General features: G+C 30.7%; 1 protein-coding gene across 1 annotated transcript; it reads left to right on the top strand.

The window, feature by feature from the left end:
• Positions 1-13641: 13641 nt before the first annotated feature.
• Positions 13642-18641, top strand: LOC11442492 (7-deoxyloganetin glucosyltransferase). The gene is made up of 2 exons (XM_003615090.4): positions 13642-14265; positions 17560-18641. Exons 1-2 carry the CDS (start codon positions 13749-13751, stop codon positions 18483-18485), a joined length of 1443 nt encoding a protein of 480 aa, XP_003615138.1. The 5' UTR covers positions 13642-13748; the 3' UTR covers positions 18486-18641.
• The last annotated feature ends 1362 nt before the right edge of the window (positions 18642-20003 follow it).

Here is a 20003-nt window from a genome sequence, read left to right as displayed (position 1 = left end):
ATTTGGATGTATTTAGATCACTTTTTTACTCAACCGCATGGTTTGGTTCAGTTTGCAGTTTTTATTTAACAATCGAACCAAAACACAACATAAGAAAAATGTTAATTGAACCTATGTCACATAACTCAATACTCATAGAAACTTTTAAAAATTGATATATTTTTTCTCTTGTTAAGTTTCTTCTTTATTTTTTATTTCAAAAATATATTTATATACTACTTCAAAGTTTATAGAATGATAAAATCTTAATGTTTAACATTTCTTACATAATAGAATTATTTTTTATTCATAAAATATTGTCATAAACATTGCTGAAAATATGTTGTGTTATAGCTTTTTAACTTGATTTTAAACAAAAAAAATTATATTGTCTAAAAAAACTGCATCAACCAATCTAACCCAAACCGCATGATTTTAGACAATAATAATGATATATGTTGGACAGAAAAAGAAACAGAAGACCGTAGCAAAGAGAAATCTCATATTAATGACACATTACATGGAGAGCCGTTGGAAGATTAAAGAGTTGTAATTGGAGCATTCAAATCAGTCAACTAACCAGAATCTTTAGCTCAACAAACAAAGGAAACTTGTCTATGTTTTAGGAATAATCATTATGTGATTGTGCAGAACAGTTGCACATTGTTTTTATATAAATTCCCATGACCAACTCCTGTAACTGTAGTGTTCAAAATTCTAATTATATATAGCATTCATCACAAATTTGTTTGGCTAAAGGTTATTCTTCTTAAGGTTTCAATTTTTGTTTGGAGGCTTTTTTGTAATAGAGTGCTAACGAAGGATAATTTATTTCTTATGCGCATCATAGCGGCTAATGACCAGGGCTGCACGACAAATTATGATGAGCAAGAGGATGTTGATCATCTTTTTGTTAAGTGTGATTTTTTGGCAGAATTTGGTATTATATTTCTAGTTTGCCAGGTTTCTCTAGTGCTTAGCTTATAGTGGCAGGATGTTTGGGCATATATATATCAGGTTTCTCTAATTTGGTATTATATTTGACTTTCTGTTGCTTGGATCATCTGAAGGAACGTTATAGACGTATTTTCTAGCGGAAGGAGGAAATTCTGCGGGCTCTTTGTGAAAGGGTGAAGCTTCAGACTTATTGGTGGTTTAAGTCGAAAATATGTTTTATTTGATTTTGAGTACCAACTACGGAGGCATAACCTTATTTACTGTTTAAGTGCACTTACCAAGCTAGTTTAGTTTGATCTTTTTTCTACATTTTTTATGTGATGTTTATGCTACTTTTTCAGGCTTCTTTTCAGTACACTTTGTGCTGAAGCGGTTTGATTTGGTTTATACAAAATTAAAATGTTTCCGACTGATGCATCTTGTAATGAAAAAATAGAAGTTATATATATATATATATATATATATATATATATATATATATATATATATATATATATAGTCTTGGTTTACCTCTCCCTTTATAATTTTACGAAATGTGAGACTTATTCAATATGTATATTTTCGACCAACACTAACACTATTCACCTTGATTGAAAATGATACATCCGCTTTCATTATCTTAGACATGGTGACATTTAATTTGGAAAAGCAAACTTCTTTCCCATCATGGGAAAGTAAATCTCAACCATTAGATTCAAGAGGAACATTGATTTTATCATAGTCTTTCTACATTATATTTTTTTCCCCTTTATCCGTCAATTTCAACAACAACAACAATTCCACTAACAACAATGTTTTCTACAAACAACAACAACAACCTCAACATCAAAATCTTCATCAATCCCTTAATTCTAACTTCCATCTTCATAATCTCATAAATAAAACCAAAAAAATTATATGTTGGAAAACCTATAAATAAAAACCCAGATCAAACAGAATTTAAATTAAAATCGATTCTCAATAAACTAGCAAAATTGTAAAAGAGAAAATTTGTGTATCTATTGCCTTCCTCTTCGTTTGTGTGTATTTGAGTTTTTTTATTTTTGAATTTTTATTTTGATTTTTGGAATTTTAGGTTTAAGAGATGAACAAAGATGAATGAGAGTTTTTATTGAGGGATGAAGAAGAATAAAGGGGAAAAATATAATGTAGAAAGACTATGATAAAATCAATGTTCCTCTTGAATCTAATGGTTGAGATTTACTTTCCCATGATGGGAAAGAAGTTTGCTTTCCCAAATTAAATGGCACCCTTAGACATCTCTCTATGATACTCACATAAGGTGGCATTTCACATGGGAAAGGTTAATCCTTTCCCACCACTAGATTCAATGATTATATTAAGTGAAGAACATATTCTTAACATGCTCTCTCAACACTAGATTTTTTCTTCACACTATCTTCCAACAATTTAAAAATTCTGAAAATTAATTTTCAGAAATTAAAAAAATCGAAAAAATATAAAAAAAGTTCAGATTTTTTTTTTTTAAAAAATGAAAAAATAATTGTTCAGAATTTTCCATAATTTTATTTCAAAATATTTTTTTTAGGGTTTTTATTTTATTTTTCAGAATATCTTATTTTATTATGAAATTAAAAAATATATTCTTTTTAGAAAAATAAAAATTTATCTTAGTTTCCAAAATTTTATTTTTATTGAAATAATTTTATTTTTCGAAAAAAAAATTCTAACATTCAATAAATGAATTACTGAATTTAAAAGAAAATTATCTGATTTTTTCGATTTTTTTAATTTCTGAAAATTAATTTTCAGAATTTTTAAATTGTTGGAAGATAGTGTGAAGAAAAATCTAATGTTGAGAGAGCATGTTAAGAATATGTTCTTCACTTAATCTAATCATTGAATCTAACTTTCCCATGGTAGAAAAGGATTAACCTTTCCCATGTGAACACACACCCTCACATAATGTTATTATATTTTAAACATAGCATAAAATCACGGGGGATAACATACAGTCTGCCCGTGTAACGGATGCTCAATAGACGTTGGAATTGAAAATCGTTGATCTTTCTCTATATGTTATATTGTTATGTCTCGTTTTCCCCCTCATATTTTCCCTCTAGATTTTTCCATATTGTCTCTTCTACTTTTGTCTAAACTTACCCAAAGATAGAGAACGTAAAGTTTATTTTATATTTTTGCAATGATAGAGAACAAAAGTTAGTACATTCAAATCCAATTAGATGTTCTAGCATGCCCCCCAAAATAAACTAAAGGAAAAGGACCACCCTATCGTGTAGGTTAGCACGATGTTGATTTCATAACACACCTCCAATACAACTTATTTGCCCATAAATTGAATTTTCTGTTACCAGTCGTACACGGCGTTTCTGCTATCAAATATTATTTAACATTAATTTGATTGACAACTACATTGACAACCATATTTTTACAAAGAAAAGTATTGTTGATACAAAAATCAAAACAATAGAGAGAAAGTAAAAATATAATGTGAATATGAGAGAGAAAGTTGTCACAAAAATTATTAAAAAATAATTGTATAAATATCATTTCTCCTAAATAAAATATTCTCACTACAGTTTAAAATTATATCTCTCCAGTTTTCATGTCACGTGAACGCGAGCCATATGATAGAATTTATATTAAAAAAATTCTTGTTAACGGGTGCTTCCGAGGCACTCTTCATGTTAAATTAAGTAAGTATTCTTTAAAAATGTAAAAGTTTTTAATTTTCAATACATCGATTACACAAACTTTCATAAAAAGTTAGTATTTTTTATGGTCTTTACTAATGTCTTAGAGACACCGGTTAACATTTCCTTTAAAAAAAAATATGGTACTTGGTACTAGTAATATTTATAGCAGTAGAATCTTATCAAATCAACCTCTGAAAAAAAGAAAAACAAAATCTTATCGAATCAAGAATATTCATAACAGTTCTACATTTTTTCTTTTTGAAAGTCATAAACAGTTCTACATGTTATTTGCACTTCTTTCCAACTGCAGACAGCTACATATTATCCAATCAAATCCTCATTGTATATTATTTTTTTATGAGAATCCTGGTTCGTTGTATCTAACGTTTATCTTTTTGTGCTGTTGTCGTGCCCTAGCTCTGATGGAAATCACGTTGAATGTTTGACTGATCGGAGGATTAAAATTTATCAAAAATATTAAAATTCAGTCTTACCAGACGGGATTCTACTGAACATCCTATCTAAATAAAATAATTACTAATACACAATGTCAAAACAAATTATTATATAATTTATGATGGACGGTCATTTTGGCACGTAAATTAGTGAGTAACAAACAATAACCCTCTTGTCAATGTGAAATCACAGCCATTATTTCACCACTTCCACATGCAGCCATTATTTCATTGGACAGTCTCAGGTGAAAAGCCCACTAGAAAGATGAGAGAATCCTTGTCCATAGTCAACACATCTTATCTCAAATTTGTTTTGGTTTTCATTCAGCGTGATGATGTTCAAATTGACTCTTTTCTAAAAGAGAAAGAGAAAAAAAATTGGAGTACCCACTTTCTGATATTTAGTGAATGAGCAATGATATTTGTACATCTATTTAATGATAACTTTGGTCACAATTTTGTTTTCCTCTCTTTTGATCGATTAAAAACAATGAAAAGAGAAAAAGGAAGAGAGAAGATAATAACATCATGTGAGTATGAGAGAGAAAGTTATAAAAAAGTTGTAGTCAAATGGTTGTACAAATATCATTTCTCTTAATGAAAAACTAAATTCTTGTTTTAGGTGTCTTGTCAACACGTGTCTTTATGTTAACGCAATAAAAACAACAGATAATAGACACGGATTGTCCGTCTGATTAGTAGTTAAAATAAGAAATAGAGTAATAATATTTGTACAACCATTTTGTGACAACTTTTGAATAATTTTCTCTCTCATACTCACATGACATTTTTATCCTCTTTTTTCTTTTTTTTTCCCTTCATTATTTTTGACCAATAAAAAGAGAAAAAAGTATGGTTGTCACCAAAATTGTCTTCAATTAGATATACAAATATCATTACTCTAAGAAACATGAGGTCTAACAAAAGTGTAAGACAATCGCCTCACTTGTAGCCTCCTTAGAACAAGCCAATCTCCAAAAGATTGTCCATAGTGAATCCTTACCCTTTAAAATGAAAAATAAATTTCATTATAATAAAAAGTAGAGACAAATATAATATTTTATTCTCTTTAAAAAATATAATATTTTATTAAAATTTAATCAAAATTGTAAGGTCTTCATTTCAACTAGATTCATATAAAAAAAAAAACTAGATTCGTATCAAACGTTCCTTTTCGAAAATCTAAAAAAGTGTGGAGAGTACAAGGATATTACAAGAAAAATGTAGAGAATACTCTCTAAAAAAGTTGGTGAAAAGTTGTGAATTATATTCGTGTGATTGGAATTGCACACAATTATATTTATATAAGGGTGCTTAAACATATTTATCTCCGTGAAGTCTGGAAAAAACATTGGAGTAGATTAGAGATCACATTGACGACTATGATCATCGATGCTACGCTTATACACGGCGACGCATACAGAAGATTCCACGTTAACTCTGACACGATGTGAATTATAGATTATCGGGTTGCATTATATTAGGACGAAATCCAATCTATAATGGTTAGTATTATTATTTGACCATGTGGATCAATTGATCACAATTTTCGCTGCAACGATTGAGAATTGAACCAATTTAATAAATGAAATTATAGTATTACAAAAAAAAGTTCTATCAAAGTAATTTTTTCTTAATTTTTTTAATACTAGCGTTCAGATAAGAACTTCGTGCCTGTTTGTCTGTTTTTTAAATGCGTTAACACGTATAAATTACTATATTTTGCACTTTCAAATCATTACAAACTATACTTTTTTTTGACAAAAAACAAACTATATATATCTTTTTCAATCACACCAAAATATAGGAAATATAATACAAATTATAATCTAAAATATAGGAAATATAATACAAATTATAATCTTTTTGAATGAAAACAAAATATAACACTTTTGTATTCAAATTTATTTAAGGTATAATTAAAAGTAAAAAAGTCAGTCTAAAACCTTATATTTCTTTTATATATAACACATATGTAGGTAAATTTAAAGTGACAACTAAAAATGAAGAAAGTAATTATTTTTGAATAAATGAAGAAAGTAATTATTATATTTATATAATATAATAAACATATATATAATGACAAACTCCTCATGTCGATATATCTCAATCCACCTTCCACTTGCAAGGGTTAATATCAGGGGCGCAACCTCTTACGAGGATGGCTATCCCAAAAATAATATTTATATTAAATGATTTGAGTACATTTTATTTTAAGCTACCATAATATTATATTTTTAGTCAGCTTAAACAAATTTATTTACCAAAAAAAAAAAACTAAAATAGTTAGAAATTATCCATGAATCGATAAATTTATTCGTCTTACCTTGACACTTTCAATCTCTTCAATAATTATAAGAAAATATAATAGTATAAAAATTAAAAATATATTCAACTTTCAAGTTTATTATATAAATATTAAAAAAAAAACTTTATTTTTGGCCCCTCATAACAGTTACTCTAGCTTCACCATTGGTTAATATTAAGGTGATTTTATTTGTACACCTTTAATTTTTTAACATCTATTTAATACTTCATTTTCTCTATATCTCTTTACTCCTATCACATCACTAATATATAAGATTTATCACATCGTCATTCTCTTTATTTCTTTCTTTATCGATCTTTCTAGCAGTAGAAAGAATTTTTTTTTTTGAATGAAAAGTGCTTATAGAATTTCATTAGTAATCGAAGTTTCAATACAACTGAGTATATGAAAATAAATAGCGGGACTAGCAAGAAATGTGGCCTCCCCTGCAAGAGTATGAGCCACCACATTAACTTGTCGCGGAACAAACTCCACCCGAGAGTTGGAAAACTTGGACGAGAGCAAAGACGGGGAAGCAATGATAATGTTACCGACTTCAGTTATATATGTCTTCCAGACCCGAGTAAAGAGCATCTTTTGTAATTTAAGAGTAAACTTCAAAATTCATATTATCAAGGTGCATATCACTCACCCATTGGAGAGCATGGTAAAGACCAGATGCTTCCCCTATGTCAACAGGATATACACCATTAAAACTGATTGTTCTAGCCAAAACAAAGACTCCACCCAGAGGCGGAGCCCTTTATGGTGGCCCACCCGGAAAAATTAAAAAATTAACAATTATAGGTTTATTTTGTGAGATTTTAAACAATTTTGTGATGTTTTTTGTTTTTAGCACATCAAAATCTCTATAAAGTGGTGCAGTGGCCCACCGAAAAATTAAAAAATTAAAAATTATAGGTCTATTTTGTGAGATTTTAAACAATTGTTTTAGATTTCCGCGATTGCATAAGTGGCATACGTGATATTTTTCATGTCTATGCTTGACTAGTTAGCGGAGGATTACATACCTTCTAATTTGTGGGGGTTTCAAACCTCCTTTATATTGTATGTTAACTAAAAATTGTTTCAATTAACATTTAGTGGCCCACCCGAGCCATTTTTTCTGGCTCCGCCACTGACTCCACCTTCATCACGGCTGCAAATGCCGATGTCGGTTCTCTTACGGTGACTGGAGAACGCCACGTTGATGTTGCACTTTATGCGGCCATGCTCAGGAGGCTGCCACCGTAGCTGGAACATCAATTGCAGTAGCGCTAACAGCTGCTGGTTGTAAATCATATGGAATGATAGCTGGTGTAACAGATATAGCAGCACTAACAACTGCTGGTTGCATGACAGCAGTAGCCGCATTCAAGTTTTCAGCACTGGAGCTATTCGCAAGTTGCCAATCTTCAACCAAAGACCAGACTCTTTCAACCACTGTTGCGCAAGTTTCCATAACATCTTCCTACACCTTTATATTCCTATGTTTCCAAAGACTCCAAAATATTGCAGCCAACCGTTGAAAAAGTGTGGTGGATAGAGAGTGTAGCAAAGCAAAGATAGCTTCAATAGTTGAAGGTGATGCTGCTACCACACCTTGAATCTCTCGCCATAAACTTGCGATAGACCATACCCGAACAGAAAAAGGGCAATCGAAAAATATATGAGTTAAATCCTCATGATTAGAGTCACAACTTTCACACTGAGTGGGACAATTAACGCCTTTATCAAGAAACCGAACACGAGTTGGTAGACAACCCCGAAACATACGCCAAATAAGATTTTTAACCTTCGGCGGAGTTCTAAGTTTCCAAATACCATCCCAATAACCTGGTTTTTGAAGATGAGACACATCTATTAATTCATTGACACACAATCGGTAAGCACTACGTGTAACGCCCACTTTCGTTTAATTAATTATTTAATCGAGTTTAGACGTTGAGAGGCAAGGAAATACCCCTTGTTAGAGTCGTTTGGGCTAGAGCGACTGGTGAAAGCTTGACGTGGGAGCTTGAGAGTAAGATGCTGGAGTCTTATCCAGAGTTGTTTGCTTGAGATAAATTTTCGAGGACGAATATCTTTTAAGTTGGGGAGAGTTGTAACACCCACTTTCGTTTAATTAATTATTTAATCGAGTTTAGACGATTATATTATATTTATATAATATATGTGTGAATTTTGTTGATTTAAGACGATTTAGATGATTTGGATGATTTTGATGTGTTTTGATGATTTGATGAGATTATGAGACTTATTTTATTGTTAAATCAAATAAGATTTGAAAATAAAATAAAATATTTAGTTGATGGCTGTTTTGAGATTTTAGAGAGTTTTGGGGGAGGAAGTGAGATAAGATAAGATATTAGGAAGAGATATAAAAAGGAAAGACCTAGGTTGTAGAAAAATTAGTACGTACGACTGTTTTCGGAGAAAAGGAGGAAAAGTCAAGAGAAGAGAGAATCACCTAGGGAAAGCTGCGATTTCTGCAAAACAAGGTAAGTGTGAGACTAATGATTCAGTAATGTTAATTAGTATGATTCTGATGATCAATTAACAAAGTTAGGATTGAATTAGAAAAGTTTTGAAATTAGGGTTAATAGGAGAAATTGACGATCCGATGATGTTTAACTGTTAGATTGTTGTAGAAAACGTCCCTTGACCTTAGATTATGATTAGAATGAATTCAGGAATCAGAATTAGGCTTTAAACCAAGAGATTTGATGGATTTTTTGTAAAAACTGCAATTCTGCCCGAGCCAACATTCATCGCTCGCCCTGGCGAACGATGATCCTCGCCTCGCGAGTGATGAAGTTCATCGCTCGCCACGCGAGCCAAAACCCCTCGCCTCGCGAGTTACATGTCGTAGCTCGCCACAACGAGCAAGCCTACTCGCCATAGCGAGCATGACCAGAGAGTATGTTGATTTTCATATTTTGGACTTTTGAGTTGAACCTTAGATGCTTTTGAGTACCTTTAGATGTCTACTAAAGATTAGAGGATGATTTAGAACAAGAATGAACCTGGAACAACCTTAGTTGGAAATCTGGCAAGTACTCGCCATGGCGAGCAGACGCTCTCGCCTCGCGAGCACTTCCAGAACTGAGTGCTTTTGATAATTTCGTGACCTGAGTTGTTTGGATTGATTAGGAATGGACATTAGGTAGTAATGAAACCTATTTAAGATGTTAACTGAGACTTGTGAAGTTGTTAAGAACTAAGTTGTTTGTAATGTGATTTAACGATCAAATGCATTACTTGAATTATTCTTGAATAAACCTTGATGTTATTGAAATGAATTGTTACTATGAAATTATGATGATGTTGTGATCTGATTATGCTGCTGTTGTTATTTAACTAAGTTGCATGAGTCTATACATGATGAATAAGATGTTGTTGAGCTCCAAATTATTGGATGCATATTGAGTTGTTGATTAAGATTGTTTTAGATTGATTGAGTCCATGCATTATCATACTTGTTGGGGGCTCATGCCCTGGAGCTTTGTCCTCACCACGAATTGAGCTTTGTCCTCACCACGATGCCTTAATAGTATATTAATACTATGATTGTTGGGGGCTCATACCCTGATTGGTACCACATGCATAAAGAGGTTTAGATTTGCATTGTCGCATTTGTCGAGTCAAAAGATGTTTTGTTATTGATGATGATTGAAATGATGTGATTACTTGATAATTGTTTATTGAAGATGCAATGATGCTTAAGATTGATTATGTTGTTAACTATGATTTTGAATTATATTGATTAATATTATTGTGTTATGAAATCTCACCCCTTCTGCTTGAAAATGTTGCTCTTCGTATGAGTAACTTGCAGGTGATCGAGCTTAGTGTGCAGATTGCTGTCGTGAGTGACCTTGCCTCACTGTGTCGTCTAGGTCGCTCTGATACGTAACGGGATGAGGTTTTATGATATGCATGCTTCATTCTCTTACGTGAATAATTATGTTATTTTATGATATTGATTAACTCATTTGAGATATTTTGCTGGGGCCTACGTGCCAAAACAATTTATGAATTTTGAATTAATTTCCGCTGCAATGCTTAAGATATTTTGTTGAAATTTAAATTGTTATTTAACTGATTTTTGGATTATGTTTGAATGTGATATCCTGTTTATGATGTTTACTCTGATAAATGTTTAGAAATTTTCATATTGGGAAAACGGGGTGTTACACTACGCACTGAATAACGCCCATTCTTCTTAGCATTCCAAAGTAACGTATCATGTTGAACCTGTTCAAATAGATATGTGTTGAGAATTTTAGAAGCTAAATCCTCGCTAAAGACTTGTCAAACAACATGTTCGTTCCAACGTTTAAAGTAAGGATCTATAAGACTATTTATCGAGACATGACTCGCATAATTGGCTCCTTAAATATTACTTGGAATAGATTCCACATTGAGCAGCCACTGCTCATCTAAAATGGGAATACAGTTACCTTGACCAATGCTCCAAACGAGCTCCTCCTTGGACTATGAACCGAGCTCGTAGGATGCTGCGCCACATATAACTCGGATTATGACCGATATTAGCCGTAAAATATGATTTGTTTGAAAAGTAACGCGCCTTAAAAATATGAGACACAAGAGAATCAGGATCTGTCTGGAATTTCCAACCTTGCTTACCCAACATAGCCAAATTGAAAGCCGAAAGGTCTTTGAAACCCATACCTCCTTGAGTCTTATGCACCGATAGTTTTTCCCAACTTAGCCAATGGATGCCATGATAAGTAGTACGACCGTGACCCCACCAAAAAGAGTTCATCATTTTTTCAATGGAATTAATTAAAGTAGAGGACAGTTGGAAAATACACATAACGTACGAAGGAATAGCTTGCAACATAGACTTTACCATAACCTCTCGTCGTGCCTTCAACCAACATTTGCTAACTCCAAGAGTTAATTTTTTGCCACACCCTGTCCTTAATATATGCAAATGTCGCATTGCGATCCCGACCAATCATAGAAGGCAAGCCTATATATTTACTAGTGCCAAGAACCGCACGGACGCCCAAAATGTGCGTAATAGCATTCTTTCGAGCTTCCTCGACATTCCGACTATAGAAAATTTTAGATTTTGGCAAGCTGATAGATTGACCAGACGCCACTTCATATTTTAACAAAATGTCCTTCATTATTTGTGTCGGGTCCTCTTCCGCTCTAAAGAAGAGAAAACAATCATCAGCAGTAGAAAGGATATTATCCGTCATAAAACTTTTTTTTTTTAATATTAGCAACAAAAAAAAGAACATTTTCCTAATATTTATTCTTTTATAAAATTGGCATCGTCAATATCTCATTTCACCTATCAAAGATCTTGGTGCAGTGAGTAAGACAAACTCGCATAATTTGCAACTAGATAAAAGATGTTCCCCTTTGAAAATCTAAAAAGTGTTAAGAATTTTAAATTGGTCATTCTCGTAATAGAGAAAGAAAAAAAAATAAATACTCCCACTGTTTTTTCGCAAGTAAAACTTGTCCGATAATAATCGATCTTTTTAATTTTTAATATAACACTAATTTCTTTTTTAATTCTATCCTTTAATTAATATACCTTTCACCATTTTCAATTCAACATATTTTATTTTGCATTTATGATATCAATAAATAACTCAAAACTTCATCCGTCTCAAATTACAAGATATTTTGAGCATTTCACACATATTAAAAATGTAATTAATTTTATATTGAAAAGTAATATTATAAGTTGTTTTATATATCTGTTCTTAATAAATGGCATCACAAAGATAAATTAAAAAAGATAAAATAATAAATAATCAATGATATAATAAAAAAAAAAACATTAGTTGTTTCATTAGTATTGTAAAACAATTTATAATTTTGAACAAGAATTTTCCTCAAAGCGATTTATAATTTAGAATGGGGGGAGTTCATGATAATGACACTAATAAAACAATATTCTCTCTTTCATTTACATAGTTTTCTTAATAGTGTAAAATGATCTAGTATATCTCCTCCGATTTTATTTATAAGAGAAATTTACATTAATATAAGTAAATATATCTAATTTAAATTTTGAACGAGAAACATCAATTTTTGCTAACACAAACATTTTTTATAAATATGATTGAAGAGAATATCATTTAATTTGGAAGAAAAAGAAGTAAAATTTATAGGGATATACGTAGGAATGAGCAATAAAGTTAAACTGGTAAAGGTAGCACATCTTGTAGGTGTTATGAACATGTGTAAGCTCTTTATTAGGTGTGGAAGGAAAGGAAGTGGTATTAATTGCACTAAAAAAATATGCCTGCAAATATTGAGTCAATGGTAAGAGCTCTTTGTAGGTGTGGAAGAACCACAAAATACAATAAAAAAATGAGTAGAAACTCAACTCAATTTATGCTTCTTCCGCCGTTCTGTTTTAACGATCGCTCTTGAATTTTGCTTCTATTTAATTTATGAGAAATGCTACCAGACATTTCAAAAATCTTAAGCGGTAAACTTTAATAAACATTTGTGTATTAATATATTTAAAATTTAAATATTTGAGTTTTTTAAATAACTTTTTAATTTAAAATGTTAAAGTAAACTCCAAAGGCACTCATAAAAAAATCTTTTATTGTATTCGTGAGGTTAACTCAGTTGGTATGAAGAATGTATAATATATGCAAGATCTAGAATTTGAACTCCGGCCACCACAAAAAAAAATCTTTATTTATTTATTGGTGTTAACATTTATATTCTTAATTGAAAAAAGTTTTGGCAATCTTGAGTTTAGTATAAAGATAAGTAAAATATGATAAATATTGTCTTATCTACAAATTAAATTTGAATTTTTCTTAACAATTTGTTGTTTGATGAAGCTCATTAATCATTTGAGCTTTTTTATTAATTTTTTTATTTAATTATTATTTTCGATCTTAACTTAACCCTCCTCAAAAAACTAATAACAAAGAAACTAATTAGTACTCTCGAGATACTAGTTAAAGAAACTAAAATAAAAATTTTGTATTGAAAAGTGGTGAAAAATGAAAAGTGCAACTTTATAAAAGTTAAAAAAATTATTGCTTTTAATAATAAAAAATAATTTATATTTTACTTTCTAACTAATGTTCCAGACACTGTTAGCATGACGATTTAATTATTATATTTACAGATTGTCAAACCCCTCGTGTCGATATATATATATCAACCCACCATCCACTTGCTATTATTATATATTTTTAAAAGTTGGCACCGTCGTGAATGTCCCATTTAATTTCACCTATAAAATATCCAGCGCAATGGGGAAGACAAACTCACATAATTTGCAAGCACTTTACCATATTTCTTTCTTCTTTCACCTGGTGCTTGGAAAAAAGAAATTAATTAAGAGGTAACAAAATGGGTTCTTTAGACATAACAAAGAATCTCTCTCATGTTGTGTGTATCCCATTTCCAGCACAAGGTCACATAAATCCAATGCTCAAACTTGCAAAACTTCTTCATTTTAAAGGTGGTTTTCATGTCACCTTTGTTAACACTGAATATAATCACAAACGTCTTCTTAAAGCTAGAGGTCCTAATTCTCTCAATGGTCTCCCCTCTTTTCGTTTTGAAACCATTCCTGATGGTCTACCTGAGTCTGATGTGGATGTAACACAGGATATTCCTTCCTTGTGTGAATCCACAAGAGCAACTTGTTCACCTCACTTTAAGAAACTTCTTTCAAAACTTAATAATGCTATAGACACCCCTCCTGTTACTTGCATAGTTTCTGATGGTTGTATGAGTTTTACTTTGGATGCTGCTCAAGAACTTAATATCCCTGAAGTGCTTTTTTGGACAACTAGTGCTTGTGGCTTCATGTGCTACATGCAATATCGTAAACTCATTGAAGAGGGCTTAACACCACTCAAAGGTAAATCGTTTTTTTGTTGCATTAAAAATTGTTGGTTACATGAAAATTTTACTCTCGTTGTTAGACTCTCAACAAGATGTTCTCGTGAGCTTAATTCAATTGTTAGGAATAATACATAATATATGTAAGGTTTGTGGTTCACACCTCGACCACCACATAAAAAAAGACTCTCAACAAAATTTTAAATTATGACTACTACGATACCTCATACCTATCGTTGACTAAATCGTTGTTCCTTACATAAAAATAGTTGAAAATATATTGTCTCACAGTCATTGATGTGATCCCACAGGGTGTGGATAAGGGAAATTCCTCCATTTCTATCCCTTTTGTATTTTTCTGAACTGAAGTATTGAACCTTTATTTGCCTTAGTCCTTATCTTCGATGGAAGAGTCTTAAATATTTAAGACTCAGTATCTAAATCGGAGAGAAATTTTTTCCCGGTCTTACTTAAGATCACAATCGTAAACGGGACTCGCATTCTTTTAATATTAAAAAATTGAAGTGTGATGATATAAAGTTATTGATATTTGATTAGTGGGTCTAATTTAAGAAATTTATGTGAGATCTGAGTTGGAAGGATTAAGTGCTTATAAGATACTACTATTAAAAAATTATAAATGAGTGATGTGTACATATGAGACCCATTTAGGTACCCAAAAATGTGTGTCTCCATATTGTGGATGCTCTCAGAAGACCAAATTTATATTGAGGGTAATAGTCACTTTGGTTCTTGAATGTGTAATGACTAATCACAATAATCTTTTAATGTATCAATATTCTAAAATAGTCTTTGATTGTGCATTCTGTTACTCAAAATAGTCTATGACACTAAAATAATCTTTCAATGCCTACAAAAACTCTTTTCACATATAGACTGAAATGACAATAAATAAATACTTATAAGAACTGATATGACAATAAATAAGTATATTGAAGGACTATATGACAATATTAATGAAATATTTTAACATTATGAATTATTTTGACTAACAAAATACATAATAAGAGATTATTTTAAAATTTTGATACATTAATAGACTATTGTTACTATTAACTTCATTCAATGATCAAGATGACTATCATTCATTTATATTGATTAGGCACATACACCAACAGGATGAGGTACTTCTTTAAATAATTAAAAGAAATTAAAATAACAGTTAGGAAAATATGTATCTTAATCTTTGTGTGTGACCAAGAGGATATACATGCAAGAGATTTAATATGTTGGTTTAAATGGCCCACAGACATCTTGTGAGCTCAGCTCAGTTGTGAAGGATAACGTATAATATATGTAAGTTTTAGGGATCGAATTCTGGACAAAAACAATGACTCATAAACAAAACAAAAAAACACTACAATTTTTTTTTGACACAAAGACCATATTATATATTACTTCACATTTTCCATTTATTTAAACTATGTAACTATATGTTCTGAATATTTATACTACCTCCGTCCCTAATTATAAAATTCTTTAGATAATTTTTTTTTGTCCCTTTTTATAAGACTCATTTTCTATTTCCAACTACATTAATTATTTCTTTACATACAGACCCCTATTTATTATACATCTTTTTCTTCAATCAGCAATAAATAGAATGTTGAAATGGCACATCATATTTTGTTGTCAATCTTGAATTATCTCAAATCTTAGATCTCATATATTAACTCTTAGGGGGTGTTTGTTTCAAGGTTAAGAATGACATTCCCGGGAATACATGGCTAGGGAATGATTATACCCATGTTTGTTATGAGATTGAGAAAAAAATATTCCTGGGTATAAAGGTTCCTAGGAATGGAGTAACTTCCCATAACTTCCATTATTCCCATGTAAAGAGATGGGAATGTGCAGTCCCATAATATTATGCATAGATTTAAAAAAAAAATTGTAACTTCCAATTTTTCCAGGAATGTCAAGTTATTTGCCAAACACTTTTTTTAACAAATACACAAGAATCAAATTTTCATATTTTCATTCCCATATATGTTATTTCTGGAAATAATTTGTGTTTCCCCAAAACAAACGCCCCCTTTGATCTTGAATTGTCGTATCTTAAATCTCATAGACAAAATCTAACGAAAAAAACATTAATTAATCGGAGCAATTCAAGATCTAAAAGTTAATATATGAGATCTCATAAACATAATTATATTAGATCTTGAATTGTCTATGAGATCTCTGTTTATTATACATCTTTACATCTTTTTCGTTAGATTCTCATTCAAGTTAGTTGTAGCACGCCGACATCACATGGCACATCATATTTTGTTGTCATCTTGAATTGTCTCATAATCGGTGTTAAGCCGGCATCTAGTATAATTATACGGATTACTCGGACAAAAAACATTAATTATGCATCGCATTTATTATACCACTTTTTTTTTTTTAAACAATTTATACCACTCTTTATATCATACATCTAAATTTCATACGTTTAACACCTTTATTTTCTCTTTTCACATCATAAACATATCGTAACTTCCCTAAAAAAATATCGTAACTAGTGTATCTCTTAAGCACACACATTTTATTACTCTCTCAATATCTCTCAAAGTGTAGAGGAGTTTAATTTTGGATGTCTACCAGTTTGCAATTGCAAAGCGGATAATTCTTAGTTTATCACAGCCACAAATATAAATCACTTAGGGTCATTTAAATATTTTAAGGTTAAATATGTTTTTGGTTTCTATAAATATATCAATTTTTTTTTTAACTTTTAGTCCCTATGAAATTTTCAATCACTACTTTCGGTCCCTATTTTTATGCTAATTTTTGTATTTTTTTAATAAAATTGTGCAGAAATGTGTAGAATATTGTAAAAAAAAATTTAAAAAAAAGTTAGAATCTTTTAACAAAACACAAATTAAATAAAAATTTTAAACGTAAAAAATATAAAAATTTATATTAAATTCATCCTTTGATAAAAAAAATTCTAATTTTTTTGAAGTGATTCTTATAATATTATGAATTTTTCTGCAAAATTTTATTCAAAAATAAGAATTCTACATATGAGTTTACTTTAAAAGAGGACCAAAAATGAAGATGAAATTTTTTTGAGGAACTAAAAGTTGAAAAAAAAAAATTAGAGAGACATATTTAGAGACCAAAAACATATTTAACTCAATATTTTAATAAAAAGAAAAGTTTATTATACTCTCTAACTTTTTGTATGTGGTGATTGTTAAAGTTGCTTTTGCACAGCCATTAGATCAAAATGTAATTTTGAAGTTCTTGTTTTTTAATAATTTTTATTGTTAATGAAGTAAATTATGTGTTTGACATGCAGACTCCAGTTATATAACAAATGGGTATTTGGAGACTACCATAGATTGGGTGCCAGGCATAAAAGAAATCCGATTAAAGGATATCCCAAGCTTCATCAGAACCACAAACCCTAATGATATCATGCTTGATTTTTTACGAGGGGAATGCCAAAGAGCTCAAAAAGCATCTGCAATAATTTTCAACACATTTGACAATTTGGAACACGATGTTTTGGAAGCATTCTCTTCCATTTTACCTCCTGTTTATTCCATTGGTCCCTTGCATTTACTCATAAAAGATGTGACAAATAAGGAATTGGATTCAATTGGGTCCAACCTATGGAAGGAAGAGCCAGAGTGTTTGGAATGGCTAAATAGTAAAGAACCCAATAGTGTTGTTTATGTCAATTTTGGAAGTATCACTGTTATGACAAGTGAACAAATGATTGAGTTTGCTTGGGGACTAAGTAATAGTAAAATGCCCTTTTTGTGGGTCATAAGGCCAGATCTTGTAGCTGGTGAAAATGCTGTTTTGCCTCTAGAGTTTTTGGAAGAGACCAAAAATAGAGGTTTATTATCAAGTTGGTGTCCACAAGAGGAAGTTTTGGGACATTCATCAATTGGAGGGTTTTTGACACATAATGGTTGGAATTCAACGTTGGAAAGTGTTTGTGGTGGTGTTCCAATGATATGTTGGCCTTTTTTTGCTGAACAACAAACTAATTGTAGATTTTGTTGTAATGAATGGGGGATTGGTTTGGAGATTGAAGATGCTAAGAGGGACAAAATAGAGATTCTTGTGAAGGAGTTAATGGAAGGAGAAAAGGGTAAAGAGATGAAAGAAAAAGCTTTGCAATGGAAGAAATTGGCACACAATGCTGCTTCTGGTCCTCATGGATCATCATTTATGAATCTTGAGAACCTCATTCATGATGTTCTCCTCAAGTGAAGTGAACATTTGATTTAGTACTTGATGAATTTATCTTGTAAAATTAATTTGTTTTAGTGATGTGTGTATGAGTGAAATTTTTTGTTTTATTTTTTTGAGAAACTATTTTTGTTTAAAAAGTGATTTTATTATAATTGGTGATATTTGGATATTATAGTTTTTTTTTTTCAATTTTTTTTTATCAAGTAGTCTAGTGGCTAGAGAAATTCACCTTTTAAGATGAATAAGTGGGGTGTCTGGATTCGAAACTCAGCCCCTGCACAAATTGTGCATTATCCCTTACACACTCAAACATTCTAGGAGGTTTTTATGTTTTTTACGCAACATATACTAGGAGGTTATATTGGAATTTCAGGAGGATAATTTACCATCTATATGGTCCCTGTTATATGCACAAAATATGAACATTGAAAACTCAATGAATGGATCAGATCGAAAAGGTTTTTGATGCACTAGAAATTATATAAGAAATTTGTTCCAAATGTTACGTATGCAAATAAGAAAGATTCTGAATTTCAGATTTCTATTGAATAAGACTGAGTTGACTCAGACTTAAAAAGAGACTTGTGTATCGTGCATTCTTGTGGAAAAAGATTACGCCTTTGATGGTATGTTCAAAGTTAATTTCTCCTTCTATTTTATTAGTTGTGTGATTTTAATATTTGACATGTGAACAAGCATTTAATTTTAGACTTGAGTAAGTTGGACTTAATTCCAATGTTATATGATTATACAATTTTATTTATTGCAGTCAAGATATATGAACCAAAATTTCATATAAATCAGAATTTAGAGAATATGAATCTCAAAATATAATAGATTATGATATGTGTGAATTTGATGGCACATACACTAGAAATGATAAAATGATATTTTATCATATTTATTGATGACTGTGAATTTTGGAAAATAAAATTGATATGCTTGATATGTTCAATTTTTATAACGAAAATTGAAATTTATAGAGTACCCAAGTCTAAGAACAAAAATTCTAATTAAGAAATTTTTGAAGAAAAGACAACCCAACTTGTCTTATTTTTTGAACTTGGGATTGTCTGGACTATATTTAGATTCTGGACCCCAAGAGAGTTGAACTCACTAGTAGAGCCTATGAATGTATATTCATTGGGTATGCTATAAATAGCGAAACATATAGGTTTTATGACCTAAATGTTAAAGTGATCATAGAATTAAAAGACACCGATTTCTATGTAAATATTTACCCCTTTAAACTAAAGAATAGTGGGGGCACTAGTGGGAGCACAACATTATCGGGGGCAAAATAAATTCCCTTCTAAAAATTAAGAACTAGTGGGGGCACTATATCTGATCACATTCATGTAATCAGAAATAGTTATGAAAACATCGTACCAGATGTTATAGAACCTCGAAGAGGTAAGAAAACAAGCATTGTTAAAGAGTATGAATCTTATGGTTTATACATTGGAAGAATATCCATTAAGCCTTAAAGAAGCTATATTCTCATTGGATGCTGAATTATGGCAAGAAGCAATAAAC

This window comes from Medicago truncatula, chromosome 5 (genome assembly GCF_003473485.1).
Source record: "Medicago truncatula cultivar Jemalong A17 chromosome 5, MtrunA17r5.0-ANR, whole genome shotgun sequence".
Classification (NCBI taxonomy): domain Eukaryota; kingdom Viridiplantae; phylum Streptophyta; class Magnoliopsida; order Fabales; family Fabaceae; genus Medicago; species Medicago truncatula.
This window is presented reverse-complemented; position numbering and strand designations above follow the sequence as displayed.

Coding starts and splice junctions, on each gene's coding strand:
- LOC11442492 (XM_003615090.4), top strand. CDS start 13,749: ATGGGTTCTTTAGACATAACAAAGAATCTCTCTCATGTTGTGTGTATC. Junction 14,266..17,559: donor GGGCTTAACACCACTCAAAG/GTAAATCGTTTT, acceptor TTTGACATGCAG/ACTCCAGTTATATAACAAAT.